Raw genomic sequence first — 18,727 nt, 5'->3', positions numbered from 1 at the left:
TACCACAAGAAAGGCTTTGCTCGGTTAGCAGGCGTGAATGGACTACCTTCTGTAGGCACTTTTTATTAAGGCTCTTCATGCCTTTCTGACTAAAAAGAAAGGCCGAAGCGATGTCAGTAGGTGCCCACCCATGTCTATTTAGAAGTGATAAAGTGAAGTGCAATTAAAAGGCACTGGGAGATCCTCATGCCTAAGAACACTGAAGGAGCAAAGATGATTTCCTCCGGCAACGAGCAGGCAAAGGCCGTTCAAAACACATATTTGAGTATACTTACTGCTGCATTAGTGTTTGGCAGGTTTGACAAATCCGAATAATGAAAACTGAAATTAACAACCAATCTGTGGGGGTTTGTTCGGCTTGGGGGCATGAGGATGAGAAGAAATAAATGATTTGGTTGGGGGGGGGTTGTTTGTTTTAAACAAGCACACCACCTGCGTTTTTCACAACTTAACGCTTCTGTTCTCAGTAAAACCATGCTGTGATCTCAGCTTCTAAGAAACTGGTCAATAAACGTTTACCCAAATAGCCCCAGAAATCATTTAGGTAAATGTTTGCATATTTGCATATTTAACTTTAAAATGAATCTTAGAAAATTTCCCATCGCTATTTCTCATTTCCATATCAAGTACAATTTCAAATTGGCTTTTTTCCTTCCATTATCAATGCAAACAGAAAGTTTAATTGAAAAAAAAATACACTAAAAAAATAAACAAAGATGACAAATACCAGATTGTCATCTGCCACATATAACTATCTACCCAGGGAAAAAAAAAAAAACAACAAAACTCTTATTTCTGCATTTCTGCTGGATGCATTTCTTTGACCTTCTATGTTTTGGGGTCTCCTGTGTCATTTCCTGGTTTCCAACACAAAATTGCAAAGAGAATCCAGTTGCTAAAATGGAAAAAAGTGCTACATTTTCACCAGCAGTTTGTTACTTTGGCACAGAAATATGTCAATTATTGACTTGAGGAAAGACAGCACATACCTCAGAGTCCATTTTCAAGCAACATTCAGATAGGTATTTCCCCAACTCGGTCTTTAAATGTTTCAAATGTTTCAAGAGCTGTACTGATATTTAGAGAAAGACAGAAATAATTTACTAACTCTCCCCCACCGTCTTCAGGTCAGGAAAGACAACGGCTTTCGTGGGGCAGTTTTGAGTGTTCTGTTGGCCTGCTGTGTGGCAAGGTCTGAGATTTGTTAGTTGAAGTACAAGTTCAGGTAACTGAGTATCATTAGTAGCTGAGCTGGTATTAGACTGCTTGTGCCTACACTGTTAATAGTTCATATATATCATTCTTGGCTTGTAATACTGATAGATACTCTCTGGTAAGACAGGAGGCTTGACCGCAGCTGTTTGTCACGTGATGGTGTGGACCTGAAGTTCTTAGTCTGCAATATAAAGAAAAACATGTACCATTATATTACATGATAGAATTTTGTGGAACCAGCATAGCTATAGAGTCCAAACAAAAAACAAGACCAGAAGAAACCTGGTAGGCAACATTACTTTTGCAAAGAAACTGTGAAGTTATTTCTCTAAGCTCTGTGAGCAAAGGGGTAGGACACAGAGGGTGAAACCTGAACTGACAGAGGATGCAACAACCACCTTTACAAAGCCTAAACAGGACAGCCTTTTGAACTCTTTTTCTCTTAATGTGATTGAAAACAAATTTTGAAATGTTGGTACTTTCAGCAAAATAGATTACAATGAACAATGCTAACTTCTCAAAAAAGAAAAAAACAGGCAGGCCACAGGCAATCCAGTTCAGGTACCTAAAATTACTGGAAACTTTTGACAGAAGCCCTGAGGAAAAAGCAGCGTATTATCATGCTGTTAAATATGTATCGTGACACACTGGAATCAGAGAGGAAGTAAAAGTTGCGGTGGCAAATTTATCACTGCTGTTTCCTAGCTTCTGAGTGTTTGAACTGCAACTTAAAAAAAAATAAAAGTTTCATAGCTGTGTTTGTCTCTAATACAGCATAAGGAAGTGCACCCTTTTCCCTCATTGTAAAATGCCTGTCTGTTTTCATCCGATCTTTAATCAGGCAGGTTTCTGCCATCAAGGGCAATACATTCTTAAGCAAAAGATCAGAGTTAAGATTACTCTGTGAAGCAGAAATGTGAAAACATTAACTTTGGGGAGATTTAAAATTCAGCTTAACCACTGGCATTGTAAATGTAATAATATTCTTAGGCAGGAAATGCACTACTCCACTCTCGATCTAGTGCTTAAACAATTACTCAGATACTCTGAATATACATGAAGATAGGGCCATCCAAACAAGAGACACCCTCCCAGATACACTGTTCCTCATTCCCCCCTCCAAGCACACACAGAGATAAATGGGAGTTTTGTCAGAGCAGACATGTTGCAATGAAATTACATGTTTTAGTGAAGAATACACAAAAAACCGCAAAGCACACAGAAAAAAAAAGCCCACTTAATGCAAATGGTACTGCCGACCCACGTGCCAATTTACGTAACCAGAAAGCTGAAAGTAGGATGTCAGGAAATTAAAATGGTCTGATGGGGCAAGGTGCACAGCTGTTATGTCTAGAGTTCTCCTCTAGCTGCCCTCAGCTGTTGAAAGACTTTCTTCAAAATACAGTTACACTCATAGGTTAAGTTCTTACTTTTTATGTCCTGCTCTTGAACGCACTATTGTTTCGTTTTTCCTTTCATTGAAACTTTTTGTCACCCTGGGAGACATGACTGAATTGACTCGGTTAGGTGCGCTTTTCCTCAGTTCTGCAGGCACATGCTGGGCCAGGGAACCCATCTGAGCACATTTGCTCCTCTCCTCACCTGCCCCAAAAAAGCAGGTCACACAGGCTCCCGTCAAAATGCAGCAAGCACTGGTCAGTGCTGCCACCACCGATGACAACTGCCCTTCTGTTTTCTTCTCCTGTCTTTCTGTTTTCCTCACCCTGCCTTCTCTGCTCTTCCAGTGCACACCTCCCCAGCTTGTCCCCTCTCACCCAGCCTCTTTGACCCCATTCACTCAGACCTGCTTCATGAAATACATCTGCAGTGTAATATGCCCAAATGGAGGGAATAATCTGAAAGACGTTGAGCACAAAGAAGAAACCCAGACAAGCAGTGAAGCTGGAGCAGAGCTAAGGCAGTGGAGGGGAGTAAATCAGGCACTCTGATTCTCTGCAAGTTCCCTGCATTTACAGTTCACTCGCCTCTACGTTGCCTTCTCCCAGTGCTTCATCACCTGCTCTCCTGAAAACACGCTTGTCTGCAGCCTGCTATTCTTTCTTCCTCCCATATTAAGCCTCCACTTGGACTTCTACTCCATTCATACCCCATCACAGTCATCTTACTTGACTCCAAGAGTAGCAAACCATTGAGTTCTCAGCATCAAATTATTCAGCATGAGCCTGACCCAGTGCCAATGAAATCTCACAGCTTGAGAAACTGCAAGTGTACCAGAGGGAAGTATGTACATTTGGCCTATTCTTTTCTTCAAGGAAAAATTTATGATTGCTGACGCAAACAGGGGAGTTGTTTGTGTCTAGTCATTAGACTAGTTTGTGAGCGTCATTCTTGTATATAGAATTTTATGTCAGTAAATGCAGAATGATCAAAATAATTCTAAAAACTCAGAACCTACCCTACTCTCAGAAAGAATCCTTTTCATCCTGGATGACTCTCTGCCATATATATAATGCATTAATATCATAATAACTACGGCTCTTAGAAACTCCGGACTTGTTTTAAAGTTCCACCCCTTGTTTTATTAGGACTTTTCCAAAAGAAAGACAATGCATCGTATATGGACATTTTCCTCAATCCTTGGCTCCCACCCTGCTCTCAGCAATAAAGTACATGTCCTTGTACCTGCACATAGTCAGCAATTGAATTGTCATCAAATGACTGACTTCTGCACCTGAAAATCAAGCATAAAAATCACACCGCTGACAGCAGCAACACTTGCAGATCCTCCTATCAGGAGATAGGGAAGCCTGGGGGAAGTGTCTGAGAGATGAGAAAATAAAGCTAGTTACAGAGCTAGACATCAGTAACCACTGACAACATGATGTTACTACTTACCTTAACCAAGGAGAAAGCTAATCCTCTACCCCCACAGCTCAAATTGACCTGAGAGACGCAGATGAGATGTCTGGATGCCAACCAGCAATACGAAGGTGCCTCACACACCCAGTCGTTTGTGTGTACAAACACACTTTCATTTGGAACTCATCTGCCTGCACCATCTCCCTTTCTTCAAATGATGCTAGCACTGCAACAACAGAACTGACCAACCATCCCTGCAAAATGCTGTTATTGATGGCTGGTCTATGCTGAATTCTGTCCTTCATGCCTCTACTGAGATATTTTGGTGATATGAGCACTTATTTAGCTGTTCTTACAAATCCTACTGGCACAGACTTCTAACAGGTCCAGCACAGCCAGCTGAGAAGCTGAATTTTACCCTTTACTACCTTTGGCCCTGGGAAAGATCACTTGAAAGCCACAGACAGACATTCTCCAAGGAATTTTTCTCCAGACCATCACCACTGTGGGAAGCTGGACAAAATTCAACGCCAGGGGTTCAAAGCTTCACATAAAAAATTAGCGAGCTGTATCACGGTGGCTGTTGAAAGCAAGTTTTCTGTCATCAGTGATTAAAAAGGTCACTGAAGCAGTGTATTGGGTTTGCGTGGCAAGGTTTTGGTAGTGGGGGGACTGCAGGGGTGGCTTCTGTCAGAAGGTGCCAGAAGCTTCCCCCATGTCCGATAGAGCCAATGCCAGCCAGCTCCAAGACGGACCTGCCACTGGCCAAGGCCGAGCCCATCAGTGACAGTGGTAGCGCCTCTGTGATAACGTATTTAAGAAAGGCAAAAAACCTGCTGTGCAACAGCAGCTGGAAGAGAGGAGTGAGAATATGTGAGAGAAACAGCCCTGCAGACACCAAGGTCAGTGAAGAAGGAGGGGAGGAGGTGCTCCAGGCGCCAGAGCAGAGATTCCCCTGCAGCCCGTGGTGAAGACCATGGTGAGGCAGGCTGTCCCCCTGCAGCCCGTGGATGTCCACAGTTCAGCAGATATCCACCTGCAGCCCATGGAGGACCCCACGACAGAGCAGGTGGATGCCCAAAGGAGGCTATGACCCCGTGGGAAGCCCACGCTGGAGCAGGCTCCTGGCAGGACCTGTGAACCCATGGAGAGAGGAGCTCATGCTGGAGCAGGTTTGCTGGCAGGACTTGTGACTCTGTGGGGGACCCACGCTGGAGCAGTCTGTTCCTGAAGGACTGCACCCCATGCTGGAGCAGTTCATGAAGAACTGCAGCCTGTGGGAAGGACCCATGTTGAAGAAGTTCATGAAGGACTGTCTCCTGTGGGTAGGACCCCACACTGGAGCAGGGGAACAGCGTGAGGAGGAAGGAGCATCAGAGGCAAAGTGTTATGAACTGACCACAACCCCCATACCCCACTGAGGGGGAGGAGGTAGAGAAGTTGGGAGTAAATCTGAGCCTGGGAATAACGGAGGGTTGGGAGGAAGGTGCTTTTAGATTCGTTCTTATTTCTTACTATCCTACTCTGATTTGATTGACAATAAATTAAATTAATTTCCCCAAGTCGAGTCTGTTTTGCCCCTGACAGTAATTGTTAGGTAAGCTCCCTGTCCATGTATCGACCCATCAGCTTCTCGTCATATTTGACCTGGCATCCAGCCAAGGTCAAGCCACCACAAACGAGGAACTCTCATAAAACAGACGAGGGATAGAAAGAAGCACGCACTGAAAGCTTCCCCATACAATGCCACAAAACATTTGCTTTCAACTGACAAACACAAAATTATTAATTTCTCTATCAACATGCACTAGAAGTTTGGCCTATCACCCCATTCAGCAATCTGCAGAGCCCTGGCATTCAGTGGGAACAGCTGCATAGAACAGCACAAAGAAGCCCAAGAGCACGATGAGGAGCAATTACAGAACAATGTTATTTACATGACAGGTCTGGTTTGTAGCTGGGTGGGTAACCAGGCGGGTGAGAGTGGGAAGCGTGCTGTTGACCCAACCTATGTAGCTCACTCTTGTCACTGTTCCCTTGGGGTGATGGACTTCTTCCTCAGTGCTGTGATTACTTGCAGGGGTCCAGGAGATGTCAGCAGCTGGCTTTTCAGCGGACGCTTGACGGACAGCCACCCTCCTCTTGTCACAGGTCAGAGTCACTGTAGGAGGGACTACAGAAGAAGGAAAAAAGTCCACAACCATTATTTCTAGTTCGGTATAAAATCACCAACCGAGAAACCGAAAAATAGGTGGTATTTTTTAGTTTGCATGACCAATCAAGAGATTTTAAAATAATTTGGAATATTAGCACCAACGATCTTTAGGGAAAAAACCACATTAAAAAGTCCAAGGTGAATTCTCCAAAACTAGCTAGTGCATCTAAGAGTACTGTTTCCTCATGTTTTCCAAAAGGTGACTACAGCAGTAACAGGAGAAGATGGGATGACAGAGAGGGGTGGATTAAATGAAGATTTATAAGTACGGCAGTGCACATACTGAAGAAAACACAGCTTGCTGATGCTCCAGCTAAAATATTTAGGAGATTGGGTAGGTCGAATCAAGAATTTGATAGCAGGGAAATAAAGGAGGAATCAGACAAAACTGTTCTGTCTAAAGAGTCCAAGAACTCATATTCTGCATTTGACAAAACAGACAAAGGCTTGGATAATACCTAAGCTGTTATCAGAACAGCAAGACCCTGCAGGGAAGAACAAGAAAATCAAGAGACAAAAATTAATAATAGCAATTATAAAGTTCCAAAATTATTTCCCATAATTTTTAGTTGTATTCATAAGGCTTAATATGGCCAGAACACAAAATTTTCTCCTATTCTTTTTTTTAATTTATGGAAACCTAGAGATAGTTTACATCTGAAAAAGATTATTTGATTTGATTAGAAAACATTATGTTTTCTAATATACTTTTGTTCCTGCCTATGTTGAAAATAGACTAATTTCATTTTTATTTTAGTGATGCAGTCTTATAGACAGCTTTCAGTATTTCTGGAAGAGTGAATTATTTCCATATAGTGTCCTGAAACTTTTGCTTCCTTCCTATTCAGCTCTTACCCAGACAAAACACACATTGACCTCACTGTGAATTTTGGTTCAGCATCCTCTTGCTCAGCTTATAGCAGCGATATTTATTTGATATATTCTGTTTGCATTAACTTAACCAAGAGTGTTTACTCCTGGTTGTGTGAACATTCACACAATATTCAAACCCCACGTTAGGCCTAAAGAACAATTTGAGAAACTACACAGACTGTTGGATTTGTGCGTTTTAAAACCTCTCCTGTTCATGAGTAGAAGTTAAAAAAAACAAACACAAAACCCCTAGATTATTTCTGCATAGAACAGCCAAGTCCTACTGTGTAACTCCTCATGCCTTTTTCCCCTCTCCAAATAGCCAGACTAATAAGCTTACCTCTTTATTTTCAATTTCAGTATGCATCCAAAATGAATTTGGTCTTTTACCACTAAATCAAATAATTTTTATCTCCACACACATGCACAAAAAAAAAAAAAAAATCACAAGGTGTGTCTTACCTATCACAGTCAGAGAAGAGGAAAAAAGAAAATTCCCCGCACTGCTGGCAATTTCACAGTGTAATTTCCCTCATCAGCAAGGTTCAGAGGGTAAATACGAAGCGAGCAGGGTCACTGTCAGGTGAATATTTCCACATCATCCTCTCACTGCAGTTTACCTTCCTTGTCTCATTGTGATCACTTCTATAGGCCGTCAAGCAGCAAGCGCTGCATTTCATCTTCCGTCTCACCATTAGCAAAGGCACCTTGGAGATGTAAGGGCAACTCAACACAGCCTCATGACCAGCCTCCACACTCACCATGTCGTAAGCTACATAAGAAGAAAGAAGACATTAAAAATGATGCTACAGCCATCATCAAAGCATAGGAAACTCTTGGCTTCATCATGCTTAAAAATTTCTGCTTCCTTACTGTAGTGGCAGCCTTGGGGACACATTGCTCTGTGCAGACACACAGAAGTAGTACTCAAGTTCCAGGTCCAGCTTCCTGCTGTCACTCTTTGAAGTCTGGAAATGCAGTGGAGATGGTGCCTTTCCGCTGTGGACTCGGCAGGGATGTGATGCATGCTGGTGAGCTGCAAGTCCTCCATCTTTTTTTAGGCAACAGATTTCTATCATTTTAATATGGGCTTTGAAAAACTGATGGGGAGGGCAAGATTCACCCTTAAGGGAAAGGAAACTACTTTTTAAAAAAATTACTGTGTTATTGAATTAGGCGCCTTGGTTAAAGTGCAAGTAAAACCAGGGATAGCAGTGGAACATACACATGTAACGAGGTTAAAACCCAAGATCACTTGGTGTAGCAGTTCACGAGGCATATTTAGTGAGGGGCATATGTAGATCCCTTTTCTACCAGAAATCATAGCTCTCCTGATATTGTCCCAGTTAAACGGGAGATGGGTCTTCAGGTGATCTGTGTTGGATTCCTATCAGATATATCATGCAGTGCCACTCTGCAAGGCACACAATTATTTTGCCAGCTGAGGTGACATCACTCTTTGCGTTCACATTAAACAACGAACAAAATTTCCCCTGGTGAACTGTGAAGTTTCAGTGTACTGGTGAGTTGGAAATACAAAGTACCAAGGAGTGCTGCATGTAGTTTTGGATCTTTCTTACTTACCTGGCCCTTCAACCAGATTGATTAGCAAGAAAAGGAGTGCAGCCAGAACTGGCCATGTCTGAACCATCTTTAGCAGAAGGAATCAGCACTGCAGACAGTGAAGGCAAAGAAAATGGCACGTAGTCACAAATTGTTGTGCAAATCCCTTCAAAGAGAACACGTGGTAAAACCTCTGTTTCCTTTGAAAACAGAAGTTCTACACAAGATCCCATCTCAAGTATCATTCTTGTACTGAAGAAAGTAAAGCAAAAAGGGTCAGATATACATAAATGACCTCAACTTGGCATGGCAATCTTGTACGACGCTGTACTGGACAATATACATATGTATTCCCACAGTCAAACTCCCAACCTCTCCTGCTCAGGTCTCAAGGACGAGCACCCTACTGCAGTAGGTCCTCATGCTGGTTCGAATGTCACAGCAGAAAGGTTCACAACCAACGCACTTCTGTGCCCCCAACCAGCTGGGGGATAAAGCCGAGGTCTCGGAATGTATGCCTCTTTCCACAACACTACAGTAGCTGTATCCTGACTGCAGTCTTCTGATATTACTCTCAGAAATCAGTGGCCGCACTTTTGTCTTGAGGCTCCCTGTAGCCTGCCCATAAAGCTATCTCATTTTCCATCACTCGCCTCTGCATTGCCTCAAATTGTCTTCTTGGTAGACCTTTTGTCATTCTCTCCTTTATGCTGTCATTTGTTTCTCTTTAATCTTTTACTTTCTGAATCAGTCACCCGCAGCTAGAGATGACTGGAAAATTGTGTTTCCATCCCATGGGAAATACTGATATGCTGATTTCATTCCCAAGTCAAAACCCAATACGCACCAGATAAGCAAGTATCTTTGTGCAATGGTTGATTCAGAAATGTCCTATGTGTTGCAACAAGACTTTCCTTCTGGGCTATTTAGATCATGCACTGTTCACACCCATATTTAAATACACGCATGCTTCTCAGTATGTGCTGAGAGGAGGAGGAAGGGCAGCCAGGGTTCACTCTGCACACAGAAACCTAAATCCTCATCTGGATCAACTGCTGTAAAAGTAACAGGCTTCAATTATGCAGTATTAAAAATTTCATTTTAAATGTAAAATTTATCAAGTGAGGACACCTGGTGCACAGAATAAAAACCAGAACACTGCCACACTTGTGGCACAGAAAGAACAAATGCTGCAACATTTGTGAGCTGAGAGCAAGAGGCAATAGTATTTTCTTAAACACAATGCGATACGTATGCACATTCAGACAACAGCCTGATGGTTTTCTGCACAGTTCTAACAAAACACTGATGCATCTGGATGAAAAGTTTTCATTGCAACCGGGAAACAATGCCAGCGCAACCACATTGATCAGTATTCTGCTACTAACGTGCAACAGGCAACATAACTCTTACATTAAAAAACTCCCAAATTTAATTTTTGTTCACTTAAAATCCTTGCCACAAATGAAATATTTTGGTTTGTTTCATGTTATTCAATACTGTCAAATGGTTTGGGGTTTTTTTTGCCATTTGGATAAATTATGCATGCAAAAGATGCTTTCAATCAAAAAGTTTGAAAGTTTGAAGACTTTTTTTAACCAGAAAAAAAAAAGCCTTTTGACCAGAATTATGTACTGAATTTGACCCAATTTGCAAATAAATTTTCAGTATCCTTGAAAAGAAAAGTAAAAAAAAAACATCCACAACGTTTATCAGCAAATTCAGTATTCACCAATTTTGATGGATCTATAAATATTCATAAAAAGAATATTGTCATATTGGAACTTGTCCCAGAGAACTATCTTTTTTTAAAATACATACAAGTCTCACACAGATTTTTATCTGGGGTTTATTTGCTCAAAAGAACAGGCATTAATGATTAAAAATGGGGCCTTACAGAAAGAACAGAGCATATTACTCTGTTTAAATATTCATGTATGAAACGCAGAATTTAGACTGCAATTTTTAAGGTTCACAATCCTTGAATACTGTGCCTGTAAGCAAGAAGTCTCAAAGTAAAACCCAAAAAGGAGAAACCAAGCACAGCTGAATCAAATTCATTTAAAAGTAGCAAATGAATATTTGTAGATTGTCTTGTGTTATTTCCTTTGATGGAATTAAAATGCCTCAATAACTACATTAAAATAAATTAAAATTTTTACTCAGCCTTGACGGCGGTGGCTGGCACAAGACCATGCAATATGTGCATCGCTCTTCCATTAGCCTCAGCCTTCCAGCTGGGGAACGGCACCGCTCATGCTCGGATTCATCCCAACGAATGCTGGGGCTGGAGGAAAGTTACCCGGTTGCCAGCCTGGAGGAGAGCCCTCCGGCCACGGGAGCATGGCAGATGAACAGTGCCAGCGTGCTCCGGTCTTCCGATACTCGCCGTCTGGGGGAGGAGAAGAGAGGGGTTAGCGCAGCAGCCGGTCCAACGTGACATCGGTCCTGGTGGCCACTTACAGGGTGGTCCCTGCACACAGGGAACTGCAGAGGTGTACCTGGAGCTCCTCTCCTGCTCTGCCCTCACCAGGGGCCCGGATGTAGTTGCAAAGAAGTGAGAACTTTTTAGGGCTTCTTTTTAGGACTTCAAGTTTAGGACCGAACGTCCCAGATAGTCTCTCTTTTCAGCTGTACAGTTCATTAATTTCTTTTCATTGATGCTCCTGAGATCTTAACACGCAGCTGATTTGTCTCACAGGCAGACATAGCCTCTCTCCCCTCCGAAAGAGCTCAGTGAAAACAAACCATCTGGTTGTACACCCCCCTGAAGAGGATGTGACACAGTTAAAACTAGGGAAACAAACTGCTTTCTGACATGAAGAACAAACCACAACCTTCAGTTGTCTGCTTTTACACATCAAACACAAGCTACAAGCCTTGAGCTATGCAAAGCACCAACTTAAAATTGGGTAAATAAAGGTCCAACATAATGAAAATATATTTTAACACAATCTTAAGGAGGAAAAGGTGCAGATCATAAAGAACCAGGTATCAATCAGTGCATCCGTCGTTACCATAAATTTTTAAAAAATAACCAATAGGTCACATAGCCATTCCCATGCTTAACTCAGCAAAATATGGCTCTGCTTTGCAGCGGAAGCACATTTTAAAGGGTAGAGAAGACCCTGCCCGGAGGAAAAGGACCTGGGGGTGCTGGTTGACAGCCGGCTGAACATGAGCCGGCAGTGTGCCCAGGTGGCCAAGAAGGCCAACGGCATCCTGGCCTGTATCAGAAATAGTGTGGCCAGCAGGAGCAGGGAGGTGATCGTGCCCCTGTACTCGGCACTGGTGAGGCCGCACCTCCAATACTGTGTTCAGTTTTGGGCCTCTCACTACAAGAAGGACATTGAGGTGCTGGAGCGTGTCCAGAGGAGGGCAACGAAGCTGGTGAAGGGCCTGGAGCACAAGCCTTATGAGGAGCGGCTGAGGGAACTGGGGTTGTTTAGTCTGGAGAAGAGGAGGCTGAGGGGAGACCTCATCGCGCTCTACAACTACCTGAAAGGAGGTTGTAGCGAGGTGGGTGTTGGTCTCTTCTCCCAAGTAACTAGCGATAGGATGAGAGGAAATGGCCTCAAGTTGCACCAAGGGAGGTTTAGATTGGACATTAGGAGAAATTTCTTTCCTGAAAGAGTGGTCAGGCCTTGGAACAGGCTGCCCAGGGAAGTGGTGGAGTCACCGTCCCTGGAAGTATTTAAAAGACGTGTAGATGAGGCGCTTAGGGACATGGTTTATTGGCCGTGGTGGTGTTGAGTTGATGGTTGGACTCGATGGTCTTAGAGGTCTTTTCCAACCTTAATGAGTCTATGATTCTATGATTCTACAGCCTTTTGGTAACATATACCTGAAGGTAAATAGGTTTGAAGCTTCCTCCACAGCAGGGCAGAGGTTTGTGGTGTCTGTGTGTTGAATTCATCAAGGTATTAATATTTAGAATAATACTAATATTAACATTACAACAAAGTGGGTTTTTTCCCCAGGGGAAAAAAAAAATGCCATACAGCAGATGAGTATTTTGTCTGGCTTTTTTTTTTTATCTTTAGTAGCTGTAATTCAAGAAAGCAGGTGGGCATCTCCTCTCTTCTCAGAAATATTTACCTTCTTGACACCAGCCCATGTAGAAAATAGCTTAGTCCCATGAAGTTATGCCATGAGCCAAGTTGTACACCTCACATCTGTAGCTGCCTCGCAGTCAGCCTCTTCAGAAAGCACTGTAACCCAGTGTTGGGAATGCAGAGTAGGAGCAAAGGATGAATGAGAACACCACCACTCCCGGTAGCCTGTTCTCTTCCTTTCAGAAAGAGAGAAGACATTTGCTTTACATTTTCCATTTCATAGGGAAAAAAACTTAGTCCAAGTACCTAATAGCTTGACTTTCCCAGGTATAAACCGTCTGTGGCTCTCACCAATGTCAGCAAACATATGGGGGAAGCACTGCTGATAACAAAACCCTTTAAAACTTGACACTTCCAGGTTAAAATATCCAGAGGGAATTATATTGCAATTTCCAGAGACCAAGAAAAAAGATTTCTTTTTTAACTGTAGCTAGTTTTCCCCTAATTGCACAGTCACTGGACCAGCATGGCCATGCTCAGCAACTTCTGCTCCTGGCCCTAGAGAATCCCCTTACCACTTGCGGGTCATCAACCTCAGGGGCTTCTCACTCGATCCCAATACTCCAGCAAATCTATCTACAACAGAGATGTTCGTGACCTTAACTACTTTAGTTCCTGCCTCTTGAGGACCTACTGCATCCTGTTGCTGGTTTCCCAGGAACAAGCCACAAGTACAATTACTGCCTTCAGAGCTGTGGATAATCCAAGAAAAAGTCTCCCATAGAAGTATTCAAAGATGAACAGAAAAGAGATGGTTTATAGGAGGACACAACTCCCAAAACACTTCAGTAAGAATCGGTACGTACCTCAGACTCCCCGGATGAAAGTTTCCTCCCCATCTTTCAGCCAGAGGTATTGGCCTCCCACTCCGCAGCCAAATGTGACGGAATTGCATCACACATCCCGAACTGCACGTAAAGAAGCTGCAAACCTCAAATAATTCCCACATTAAAAAGAACAGAAATAGCAGAAGAACGGGTGTATAGCAGAAATAAAAGCCCAGGTGGTCCTTCCTCATCTATCAGTCAATCTTGCGTGTAGCATCACTAACCATGGTTTAGACAGTGCCAAGCAGGGGTAGAGACACAGGACTACCAGGCCGCTCTCCTTCAGCTGTTCCCTGCTCCTCCTCCTTCACACCCCAGGGAAGCTCATGTTCTCTGAAAGCTGCAGCTTCCTTCTCCCATGGAGCTGTGAACATCCTGCAAGAAGTCCCAGGAACCCCCAACAGACTCAGCTGGGAGTCTGCTGCATGCTCAGCCCTCCTCAGACTCATCACATACATAGAAGTAGATTTTTTTCTTTTTGAATTTTTTTTTCAGGAAGGGAAAACCTTGTCTCTTCTTTTATGTTTATAGAACAGCTAGATCAATGCTTCCAAATATGAAATCCGTAGTGTTATCACATGGCAAAGGAGAAGGCCCAATAGTTTTCTTTTAGTGGCTTCCATTTCTGTGATTTTTACATCAAGTGGAACAAATCAGTTGTATAACAAAGCATACCTGAAATAGAAGCCCATATCTATATTGGAAAAAACTACACATCCCACCTCTCAAATGCAAACTAAAGTTGTGACACCAGTGTCAGGATGGCATTTATCACTGCCTACAAGCTTTTGGTGCAGTGTAATAAACCAAAGGGGATGTTTCTGCTTTACCCGTTTCCTTCCTCACCATACAGGCTTCTTTGCTGTCATAAACTCCCTTTCTTATGAGCCAGCTAAACACCTATAGTTCTGCGTCACTTAGCGGTTTAGAAAAATTCTCCACAGTGGTTTCCAGTCAAACTTCTCGCCCCAATTCTTTCCTGTCTTGCAGCTGGTTAGCAGCACTTCTGGCAGATTTTATGCTCGATGCAAGGGAGCGTGATGCAGAAGGGTAGAGTTGCTGGGTGAAGCCCAGACCTACGGCATGTCCTCATTCAGGTTTGTGCTGCCTGAACTGCCTGTCCTTTTTGTAGACCAGTGGTCTGCAGGTGGAAAACGTGACATGAAGTCAGGTCAGCTCTCACAAACGTTGATGCTGTCAGGGGATTTTGGGCATTGCTGGTAAGAGGTCTTCATTTTCTCATCTTCCCAGAGTGGCTTAAAATACAGCCCAGAGAGGAAGCTCCTGAGGACAGGGTGGCAGAGCAATGCCTGCTCCAGGCTGGGAGAGCACGCACATCAGGACTTTGGGCTCCTTATTCAATGTTCTACGGTGCTGTGCAAAAATTTGAGACAAGGCACAAAACAAGCGAGAGAGAGGGAAATAAGACGCAAAAAAAGCCAACTAGCACGGAGTGTGCAGGACGTGTCAGAAGCGGGCTCACGAAGCCTCTCACTCCCCACCAGGCGGCCTTCGCTGCATGCATTCATGCCGCAGACCAGCCTTCTTCCCACCCCCTGCCCTCAGGCCTGCACAGCCCGTGCCGGTGCACAGCTATGGACCCACTTAAAATATATGTAAAATATCTTAATTTGCTAAAAGTATCCGCGCTGTGGCTGTGTCTATGTGTGCATGTTGCTACATATACGTATATTTATAAAAATCAATATAGAGAGATACAACATTATGCACACACTTTTAGAGCTGTTGCACTTAAGTGACAAGGTATCCAGGGATGCTCAGCTAATGAGGTTGCGTCACTGATTATATACCATTTTCCGTGTAACTCTCTTATTAAAGCGGACCCTTTCAGTAGAGCAGCTGCCGGGGTGCCACTCCCAAAAAGTCCAGCTTGCGCAGGCAGACACAGCACTCCCTCGCCACTGGCAGCACCCCCCCTACAACAGCAGGCAGCCATTAAAACTCCCCCCACAGCAGGGCATCCAGCCCCATGGTGTGGCCCAGGCTCAGCCCCCCCACCGCCTTCCTCCCCGCCCAAAGAGGAGCTGCTTCCAGCCCTGGGGCCCAGAGTGAAACAGCTATCTTCAAAATGGAGATAGGAGAGCAAAACGGTGCTGGCAGCACTGCCTCACCAGTTTTCCTCACCCCTTTTCCTCCTCAGCTCCCTGCTTGGCGAGCCAAAAGCTGCGTACCTCACAGCCCTCTTAACAGCAGGAAGAGTTGTTTGGCCTGTTTGCAAAGTCTCCATCACTAGAAATCTGGGTTGCACATTGCTTCTACATGATTTATTGTCAGAGCTAGTTTATGACTTCCGTAATGATAAATAGCCTCTGGCTAAAGGAAATTAAAAATGCATCCAAAGGGATACACTGGAGGTACCTTTGAACTATCTAGGCTTCCAACAAGCCCCTTTGAACAGGATGATTTTCCCGAGTGAGGCAACGCGTCATGTAAAAGAAGGTAAGTTGTGGATGCTGACTGCAGCTTACATGGGAGTCCCTGCAAATGAACCACAAAGAAAACAACCTCATTCGAAGTCCAGATTCAATACTTTGAAGTCCAGCACCTCTACTCAACCAGACTTATGTACATGTGCTACAAACTTCTCCAAACTAGCTTTAATGCAGTTAACAAGGGTATAAGGAACAGTGACCTCATTATGCCCATAAGGGATCCTGGCTGAATGCATACTTGGACAGTTAGCTTGAAAATCAGTTTTCACTGAAAAAGACATTTTCATCTGGAAGTTTTGGACTAGCAGTCTATTATAGTTTCTAGAAATACGTATTTCACTATCTACTCAAACTTGCCTTTTTCCTGTTCACAGAGGGCAATTCTGAGATGGCTACTAAGGACTTTTGGTCTTTCCTGTGAAATAGGCAGATGCCATTGACCTGGCAGAGAACAAGAAATAGGCACTATAGGTTTCTGATTAGCTCCTGAAAGAAAACCCAGCTCTGGCTACACTGTTGTCAAAGACAGGGAGAGGTCATCCTGACTTGTGAAAGCGATTTTTATTTGGGAAAATTAACATTTTCTTATTACTGAAGGGCACTTACCTCGCAGAATGCCTACAGTCTTGACTACGTGTCCTCCGTAACAGTACGTACCTCTATGACAATTGTTGTCCTTAATAGACAGAATGTATAGGTATTTTAGAGACTGGAGTTTCACTAAGTGTGTTCATGTCCCCAGTTACCATGGATGTACACTCATGCTCCCTCCCTCAATATAAAATGTCTGCCTGGTGTCTTATTACTTACGGTCCTGCTGCAAGCACCTTGTATTTATCACCTTTCAGATCAAGCACTCATTTTCACAGTAGCTACAAAGCAAACTGTTTGGAAACAGCTTCTGTGCTCATATATAGCATAGAATACTGAACTTTGAAGACTTAAAAATCTCTTCAAGCTCAAGAGAAGTGCCCCTTTAAAATTCCTACTTCATCTTCTAGTGCCCCGCAAAAATAAAAACATAATTCTCCTTAGTCTCTTTTCAGCTATTCCTTATAGTTGCCAGGAGGTGGAAACATAGCTACACCAACCTACACGAGAAGCATCATGTTGATGTGTAATTGTACAGCATGCTGCCTGCTGAAGAATAGTGCTAAAAATATCTGCAGTCTGAATTGGCTCAGTGGAGCCCAAAACACAGGCACATACAATGCTTTTCCTGGCCCCCCCCGTCTCCCCTTCCCCCAGCTAGCGAGACATCTATACTGCTTGTTACTGCTTCTCAGCATCAAGGATGCCCTTTAAGCAGCTGGTTCTGTCAGATGTGACATACAGGTTTATTTCAACAAGAATCCAAAATCAGGCTGCCTTTGATGGAGAGGCTCACAAAGCAGCAGCAATTGCAGCCCTTCAGAGCTGATAAACAATCAGATACCTGGCAAAGTGATGAGGAGATAAATGATCACTTGAGTTATTTATTTAGAAGATACGTGTCTGCTTTGACATTCAAAAACATTACGCACATGCTCAAGTATGAAAAACATGGCAGAGGTCAGAAGCGCTCATCAGACAATCTTTAGTAACCACAGAAACAGATACAGCTGTAACCATCTTCCCTTTATCATTTGGTACCAAATTTTAAGTCCTAAGAGAGAACCCCTTACACAAAAGGCAAATTTACACAAATACTTGGAAAAGGGGAGAGGGACACAACACTGTTAAAAGACTGGAGACAAAATAGCCTTTCAAAACATCCCACAGTTAGGGTAAAACCTTGTGCCTGTCTTTGGTTTCTGTTTGCAGAACAGTGAGTTTGACACTGACTTCACTTCTGCTTCCTGTGCATCCCCCCACTGGAGCTCATACTGCTGGGAGTTGAACAAGGGCCTCAAGCTTTCTCAGAGCAAACTGAAGAGCACAGAGGATAGACAAGAAATATGTCAGAAGATGTTTCAGAGGAGAGAAGGACCCAGGAAATCCTGCTTTGCATAGAGAGCTATAGCAGAAAGGGAGGACCTCCCTGCATGGGAGGCAGGTGCCAGAAAGTACGGCTGGAAAGAAACCATCTCTTCATTTCAAAGAGCACAACACTGAGAAATCTGTTGCCTCAATGAAGGCAAAACCTGGAAGAACTGACATTAGATGTGAGAGAATTTCAATTCTAGGACTAGAAAAGGCATGGAGAAATTCTCCTTCTCTGCCTAGGGGGTAGATGGGGTTAACAGGTAAAGTGAATAATCCCAATGAACCAGTACCAGGAAGTCCAGAAATAAGTCCCCCGAAACCTTGAAGTGTGCCATGAAACACAACGTGAATCCCAGACATTCATCATGTGCAATAAAACGAAGTTGTTCTTACAGCAGCTCAGGAATATTATGTTGTTTAAGCAAAGCAGCTCAGACTTCACAAGTAGTGTCTTCATGGTATGAGTCCTTGGGTGGAAAAAAAGATGAACGCATACACACACACACACACAAAAAAAAGAAAAATATGTAGTGGTGTTCAAGAACAAAATGTACTAATCCAAATTAATAAAATACAAGCTTATTCAAAAAGTGACTAATGCAAGACCACATCTCAGAGGTTATATTGAGGGGTCATCTGGCCAAGAAGAGAGACTTTCACACATCTAAATCAACTGCCTGA

At 43.3% G+C, this 18,727-nt stretch overlaps 1 protein-coding gene and 1 long non-coding RNA gene across 2 annotated transcripts; both read right to left on the bottom strand.

Moving 5' to 3' along the window:
* Window positions 1–406: 406 nt before the first annotated feature.
* On the bottom strand, window positions 407–8,697 carry LOC142091240 (cell surface glycoprotein CD200 receptor 1-B-like). The gene is given in 6 exon segments (XM_075170171.1): window positions 407–1,396; window positions 5,973–6,208; window positions 7,586–7,645; window positions 7,648–7,687; window positions 7,690–7,895; window positions 7,997–8,697. Coding segments are annotated over 6 exon segments (819 nt in total). The 5' UTR covers window positions 8,175–8,697; the 3' UTR covers window positions 407–1,297.
* Window positions 8,698–10,560: 1,863 nt separating this feature from the next.
* On the bottom strand, window positions 10,561–15,201 carry LOC142092809 (uncharacterized). Its single transcript, XR_012677195.1, has 3 exons — window positions 12,785–15,201; window positions 11,188–11,453; window positions 10,561–11,078 (listed from the first exon to the last, which is right to left on the bottom strand). It is a non-coding gene; the product is annotated as an uncharacterized LOC142092809 (long non-coding RNA).
* Between the last annotated feature and the right edge of the window lie 3,526 nt (window positions 15,202–18,727).

This window comes from Calonectris borealis, chromosome 1 (genome assembly GCF_964195595.1).
Source record: "Calonectris borealis chromosome 1, bCalBor7.hap1.2, whole genome shotgun sequence".
Lineage (NCBI taxonomy): Eukaryota > Metazoa > Chordata > Aves > Procellariiformes > Procellariidae > Calonectris > Calonectris borealis.
The sequence above is the reverse complement of the archived record's forward strand: the minus strand, read 5'-3'. Positions and strand labels throughout refer to the sequence as shown.